The 7,884-nt window shown below is 43.2% G+C and overlaps 1 protein-coding gene across 1 annotated transcript; it reads right to left on the minus strand.

Annotated features, from left to right (window-relative positions):
* Nucleotides 1–201: 201 nt before the first annotated feature.
* On the minus strand, nt 202–1,933 carry LOC122760001 (forkhead box protein D2-like). The gene has a single exon (XM_044015047.1). The coding sequence runs from the start codon at nt 1,416–1,418 to the stop codon at nt 447–449; it is 972 nt and encodes a 323-aa protein (XP_043870982.1). The 5' UTR covers nt 1,419–1,933; the 3' UTR covers nt 202–446.
* Nucleotides 1,934–7,884: the final 5,951 nt, after the last annotated feature.

Genomic DNA, 7,884 nt, shown 5'->3' on the forward strand with positions numbered 1-7,884 from the left:
CTATTATGTGGCTTCATATAATAAAATCAGCTCAGACAAAAAGCAGAACTTGACATTTGACAAAAACACTTGACAAAGCCACAAAACACAAGATAAAAATGGTCTACTTTTAAACCCGAACTTTGTTCTGTTTTTCATGAACGAAATAACACATTTACAAACAGCCCACACGCATCTGCACAAAATACAATTAACGCGAGGTTTAAATATTCACTTTTATTTCTTTTCCAGATAAAAGTATAGGAAACTCGTCATTTAAATATTTCAACAAAAGATGATAATTCAATTCGAATAAAAAAAAAGCTCTTTTTTGGTGGAGACATGGAGAGAGTTTGTGTCATTATCTACAACATTCTTTAACACAGATGCATCCACTTCTGCTTCAATGGTCTCTGTTACCTGAGAAAAAACACGAGTTCAAAGTCCGCCACAGTAACTCACACTCGTTACTCGTTCGAGGCAGCGTTGATGTGTTTGATCAGGTCCACGGTTCCACGCTGAGTCTGTAGTTTCTGATACTCCTGGTGTAAAGAGAGAAAGTGCGGAGCGGCCGCCGGGTGGAAGAGCGCAGGGGAGGAGGCGTAGGCAGCGCTGGGGCTCAGCGGCGAGGAGTAGGCTGCACACTGTGCCGGCGAGAAGGCTTCGATTCCCGGCTGCGTTTGGAGGAAAGCTTTGGCTGTGAGCGCGCTGCGGGAGAAGAAGTTGGAGAGCGCCGGCAGGATGCTGCTGACAGGTGGGATGGTGGCGGGGCCGCACGGCGAGGGCGCATGGTGGTGGTGATGATGGAGGTAGGGGTAAATGTCCAGACTGGGCAGCTGCAGAGTCGCGGTGCCGAGCCCGTAGGCGGCGCCGTGCGGGAATCCGTGCAGTCCGCTGGGCTCCAGGTGCTGCTCCTTGAGCGGGTCGAAGCGAAAATGCTGCCGCTTGAAGCGCTTCCTCCGCCGCAGGAAACTCCCGTTCTCGAACATGTCCGAGGAGTTAGGGTCCAGAGTCCAGTAGTTTCCCTTCCCGGGATTCCCGGGCTCTCTGGGCATCTTCACAAAACAGTCATTCAGCGACAGATTGTGTCTGATTGAGTTCTGCCACGCGGGGAACTTCTCCCGGTAATACACGAAGCGGTGGCTGATGAAGTCACAGATCTCGCTGAGGGTGAGTCGTTTCTTTGGACTCTGCAGGATGGCCATGGTGATCAGAGCGATGTATGAGTATGGAGGCTTCACTGATGTGGGACCTTTGGTTTTAGCGGCGGGACCACCGGGACTGTAGGTGTCTTTACTCTGGCTGCCGGGAGTCTCCGTGCCGCGCTCCTCACTCTGCGACTCATCCGAGGTTAAAGGTAGTTCCTCTCCGTTATCTTTGAGTCCTTCCCCTACTACGTCGATAACAATATCCTCCATGATTTCCGAACCCAATGTCATAGTAGAGTTTTCCGCGGGTGAAGCCAACACCACCTGCCAACAGGTGGGAGAGTGACAGCGCTTCTTCTTCTTCTTTAAAAACGGAAGAGGTTTTTACGCGCGGCTCATCCCCATTCGCAAAAACCACAAAGGTGAAAAACCAAAAAAGAAAATCCAAGCGCACTCCTTCACCTACTGCTCAGGGAAGAGAATCTGCAAACTAAACGACATGAGTGCTGATATCCTTGTGTTTCGGTGCCTTAAAGGAGAAGGCTGTGCGTAAAGCGCAAAGAGTGTGTGCGTCCTCGGAGATGTCCAGCATCATCTGTAATCTCCGCTGCTTTCCTGCGGGTCGGGTGGATGTGATGTCACGCTGAGGCACGAGGAAAGGAATCCTGACCAATGGAAAGGACGCAAATGGTACCAACAAGGCCGATATACCAGCCTCCCTGCACTCTCATCATCATCATCATCATCAGCAGCAGCAATAGCAGCAAGTGGACGCGGACTTTATAAAATCCATTTACAAATAAAAACACCTGAAAAACAAAAAAGAAGAACTTTTCTGAGAGGAGATAAATAAACTTTCCTGAAGGTGATTTCAGGGTTGTTTTTTAAAATGTTGGTTTTGAATAATCTGAATGAAAAAAAAGGATGAAAATTAGGATTATTCAAAGTCAGATTGTATAATAAATTAGAACAATGTGGTCCACATCATTTACGGAGGCTGCTCTTGCGATAGAACTATAACTAACTTTATACCAATAATATATCAAAGGCCCAGAAGATTTAGGATTAAATGAATAATAAATAAATTCTGCATATGATTTTAAAGAAATGTGCATCAAAAAAATAAGAAATAAATTAAACTGCATTTATTTTTATAGAGGGGAAAACGTGCGTGAAGGCTTGGTTCTAAATGTGCGGCAGAATCAGTAAAGATATTTTGATTTTACATTTTAAATAATCTGATACTCTTTGGGGACATGAGATTACTGTCCTGAATTTAAACAGTGAGTGGGGGGAAATCCTCAAAATCACTTCTCTATATACGTGAGGCAGGGACTTAAGCTCTAATCCCCATGGAAGACTCCTGCCGTCGCACTTTACGCGCACACACACACACAGTCACTTGACGCACAATTACACGTTTTCAGGCTTCTTCAGCAGCGGATAAAAGTGGAATGAGATGATTTTGTTGCTGCTGCGAAAATAATAATTTGTCGCCTCTATAAGCTGCACTGCACGGGGCTAAAAATGTTGAGGCAGACTGAGAAAAAAAAAAAGAAAAGAAAAAGCCATTTGCGCTCTCAGTTTCCCTGAGAAACATATTGATAAATATCACCATGTGTGAAATGGAGAAAGGAATAATATTTAATATACACAACCTGCGAGTCTGTGAGGCAGAAACTGTCTCTGTTCTTCATTTTGAGCCGAAGCCCAATCAAAAGTCCGTCATGCACAACACCGTGGGATTATCTTCTTAAATAATGTGCGACTGAGAGCAGGATGGTAATATTGGGATGAAAGTAATAGATTTTCACTTGCTCAGACATAAAAGAGGAGAGAGGAGTGGAGGGCGCTTTTGGTATTGTTGGGAGGCCTCTGGTTGTTTGTGTTTAATGATGGAGCCCTTTGTTGGGGATTCCCACATTTCCTGCCTCTAATCGTATTGATACCCCCGGGGCAGAGGGGGGACTGGGTCCGGACTGGGTGGGCTATACGGTACCAGCAAAGCTGCAGATGATTTCCCAAATTCATCACGCATGTCCTCAGATTGAAAACAGGCCCGTACGCGTTGTGTGGTTTCAATAAGGCCAGAGCAGGAGCGTCAAATCACTCCAAAAGCTCAAGGTACACACACACATATATATATATATATATATATATATATATATATATGTATACTGTATGTATGTATATGGCAGCGAGGCTCCATCATCTGACACCACAGAGACACGTGTTGGAGACGCGTCTGGGGACAAACAGCTCCAGGCGCGATGACGGAGGACACAGAGAGGGAGATGGTGAAGGCCACCGGAATAACTGCCCCCCGCACACACACACACACACACAGAAAGAAAGAGAGAGAGAGAGACGCACACGCGCAGCTGGAACTGAACGTTTCCCGATGTTAAGTTTGCAGAAATGCATGGGCTCCAATTTTTTTTATTCCCAGTAATTTTATTCGAGGACCTCCCGTGACATAAAAGCTATGCAACATATAAGACTCAGTTTAAGGTGTTTTTCTTCATCATCTGAAAAAAAAATAATAAAAACCTCAAAAAACAACCCAGGCGTGACGTAGAATCCTCCTGGTCCTCTTTTTTAATCCAAAAGAAGATTACGCACACATTTTATCAATAACAAAAACTGCTATCTAACAAAAACGACCATTGTACAGATCTGATTTGTTTTGTGTGTAGTGGGAGGGTGAGCAGCCACCACGGGCTTGGTCTAATAACATCATCTGGCAGGAACTAAACAGGCCTGGGGGATCTCACTGGATCATTGTGGATAAATGAACTTACATCCGCGCAGGTCAGAGAGTGGGGCTGCGTGGAGGAGCTCCTTCAGTTGAAATGTTTTGTTATCTCAATGAAAACTTGAAGCTCCCCTCGCATGATTCGGCGTGATATAAAAAGTGAGCGTGTTTTTCATTGGGAGAGATTGAAACGACTTCAAAGAGCTGAGGTTGTTTTCACATAATGCGCCCCTTCCTCCTCCTCCTCCTCCTCCTCCTCTCTCTGTCTCTCTCATCTTGATTCCCTTAAAGTCTTGGCAGCGCACTGGACAATAATACAATGTGTAATTTAAGGTATCGTGAATCATAACTGCATGGACCCAGAAAGTCAGACAACGCAGAGGTGGCGAGAGGAGAACGCACGAGCCTCGCACTGAGGAGGATGTCCGTGTAAACTTCACGAGCTGAACCGGTCATTATCACTGTTTATGAGACACGCGCACACGCACGCACACACACACACCTGCTCCTCACCTCTTTGCTGTGGAGACGGTTTCACCATCACTGTGCTGCGTGGAGCCTTTTATGAGGAATGACACGCGAATCTGAGATTCCGTCAATCACAGCTCGGGAGGCATCCTGACCACGTGCTGACATCTTGTGGTGGAAGAGTAGAAGGCACCCTCTGTTATGGGTGTTACATGACGTAATACATGTGATCAGAGATATAGGAAACATGACTGTTGAAAGTATAGCCACTTAATGCTTTTAAACTTTTTTTGGCTGCAAACTGTTGATGTTTTTTTTAATTAACATACTAGTGTAGTGTTTCCATCTTTAGTGCCACCCAGTAATGCATGTTCATAGCACTTTGACAAACACACTAAAGTGCATCTATGATTTAGAATAGCTGAATGTTGCCAAATCTAAAAAGCCTCTCTACCTCTCTCAAAAATGTCTCAAACAGAGGAGAAGAAATCCGACGGTCTGCAGAGGAGATGTGTTCAAATATAGACGACTCAAAGTGAGGAGGACGTTCTGGTGTTGATTATTTTCTTCTGGACAGAAAACAGCGACCTTCAGCCAAGGTTAGCGAACACTCTTTTTCTCACTCTCAAACACACTGTTGGTTAACATTTACACATCCTTGTCTCCTCCCATCATGTGATCACTTTCTGGCTTTGTGACTCTACACACGTTTAATCTCAGTCTCCATCTGTGTCATGTTGACAGTATTTTAAAAAAAGACAGTCATGGAAGTGCATGTGTACTAGCATCTGTGTGTGTTCATGCTCCATGTTTCCTTGTTGTAAAAACAATGTTTTTAATTGTGATTGCAGTAGCCATTTAAACACTAAAGCTTGTTGTTATATTTACACATAACCTCTTTATATTAACTTTGTACGGCAGCCATTTTAACAGCTCATAGTAGGAAAATCCCAGGTGTTGAACAGAATCAGAATTAGAATACTTTTTTAATCCCACTCTATTAATCCCAGAGGAAATTGTGCGGTCACACAGTTGCTTCATGGCAGATTAAGAAATATACAGTGACAAGAAAGAAAGTACCAAATATTACAAAAATAGAAGGACTTATATATATGTATAGAAATATATTATAAATGAAAAGTAAGTAAAGTCAAATAAAAATAGCCCTAAATAAGAACAGTTCAACTCTGTACAGAATGTACTGTTATGGGAATGTGCAAAATATTGTTATGTGCTGTTAATTACAGTTTGATACATTATCAAGTTATTGATGGCTGAGTTCCATTTAGTATTACTTGTGATTTTCCTGCTGTGAGAAATGTCTTTTCAGGGTTTAAACAAACACGGAATGAAATATTTCACAGAACAGTTTAAAGCAATTGTATGTCATATATCTAAATGGCCTAAACAAGACTACACATAGGTTTCTTTATACAGCTGATGTTAATATCAATAGAGACAATGTGCAAAAATAAAGGAAATTCAGAATATATAATTCATTATGATACACTTAATAGGGTGGCATTGTAGCACTGAGAATAATATATGAGTAAGTACTATTGCTCTACAAAATAACCATAAGGCATATGGTTTCAATTTGAAATTAAATGTAAATTCATTTTTTTAAGAATAAAAATAATTATGGCGCTGTTTGCTCAAGTTTCCTCTGCTGAAGGCCCCAAAATGAAGATAGTTTAAGTAAACATTACGATCTGCCCCATTCAACAAACAAAACAACACAGTGTCCACCTGAAAACAACATTTAATCATGCTGTGCCACTCATGACACAAGATCCACCTGGATTTGTGTGGGGCACCACCTCAAGTCATCAGTTTACCATGCATGGAGCAAATATTGTCTTATCTTAGATTACTGATCACGGTTTCAGGGGAACAACGTTGTAATGTTTTATTCATGGTTTGTAACGGAAAACTAAGATCAATCAGTGTACTGTATATACTGTGTGCAGGGTGATGAGTTTAGCTCATCCACTAGAGGGAGCTCTTACACCAATGATGTCTGGCTTTCTAACTCTAATTCCATTCCTTTCTGAGCTCGTGAAGAGTTGACACATGATTTCATACACAGACTTATCTGCCTTGTGTTTTTTTTGTTGAAGTGTACAGTTTGGGACTTGTCTGCACGTTGCCTGCCGAGACACCCTCTCACAAATAATAATGTCGTCAAGTCGACCAAAAGTAATCCGAGACACAGAAACACACTGCACTTTGGTCACGGTGTCAGAACGCGTCAGTGCTCTGCTGACCAAAGTGAGCATTTTCTCACTTCTACCATAACACTGAAAAGTGCACCGGGGGCCAAATTTCCAGCAGTAATGTGCAGTGGGACTGACAGCGGCGGTTTGTCTTCTGTGTCGTGAGCCGCTGTCAGTTGGGGTCTGAGGATGGAAGGAATGCAGAAGTAGTGTTTTAGAGTGCGGCGTTGCCATGTTGACTGATTGTCAGGGGTCAGAGTGCCAGCTGGAGCGACAAGTGAGCTAATAAACCATCAGCGTGCGATGAGGAGCTCCACAAGAGAGAGTTCGCTGGTTTCTCTCCGGCCTGTCAGGCTTCACAGTCCCCACTCTTTCTCTCTATTGTTGTAAAGTCTCTGCCTTGAGATAATGTATGTTGTGATTTGGCACCACACACAAAGTGATGCAGTCAATTTACGCTCACCGGCCACTTTATTAGGAACACCTGATGCAATTAGACAATGCCATGGCAGCAACTCACTGCATTAAAGGTAGGGTGGAAGATCAATTTCTGGAGCATTTTTTACTTAATTGCTTAAAATCCTATTCACAGCCGGATTGTAACCAATGAATTAATGCATTGTCAAAAATGTCAGTCAGGCCTTACAAAAACACCATCCAATCATATTCAACGGCCTGAAGTAATTGGATCGTATTTGTTGTTTTTCGGCATCACATTGTCAATTGAACAAGTATCCAAAAAAGTTAGCGTCACCCAAAGTTACTCTGGAGGCGTGGCTTCGGAGGGAAGTCTGAAGAAAAGGGCTTTAACTTTCACCTGGAGCATCAGAATGAGGAAGATTGAGAGAGATGTGATTTAATTGACGTTGAATGTGACATATTTGGTGGTCTGAGTGTTTCAGAAACTGCTGATCTACCAGGATTTTCATACACAACCGGCTCTAGCGTTTCACAGAGAACTGTCTGAAGAAGAGAACGTGTGCTTCATATGCATGTGTGATGTAAGCAGGCAGATGCTGGTGGATCTGGGCAGTGATACTTGTGATTTCAGTGCATAAACACACTCGCAGCAGGGCAGCAACGGTAGCCGCACGCTTTCTTTCATGAGGCTTTGTCAGAATTTGGGTCGAGAAATCACAGAGGTCAGTGGGAAGACACCACCAGGTTATGGTTAAGAACCCACATGTGTGAGATGGTTTGATTCAACCGAAACTCAGAAAACCAAAAATATTTTTCCCAAACCTTCAAAGTTCAAACATGGGAACCGTGTTTCAGGGCGTTGCTGTGGACAAAGCTTTAGAATATTCACCTCCACTCA

Source organism: Solea senegalensis, unplaced genomic scaffold (assembly GCF_019176455.1).
Source record: "Solea senegalensis isolate Sse05_10M unplaced genomic scaffold, IFAPA_SoseM_1 scf7180000012761, whole genome shotgun sequence".
NCBI lineage: Eukaryota > Metazoa > Chordata > Actinopteri > Pleuronectiformes > Soleidae > Solea > Solea senegalensis.

Bases quoted from the DNA above. Each gene is read 5' to 3' on its own strand.
- LOC122760001 (XM_044015047.1), bottom strand. From the start codon at position 1,418: ATGACATTGGGTTCGGAAATCATGGAGGATATTGTTATCGACGTAGTA.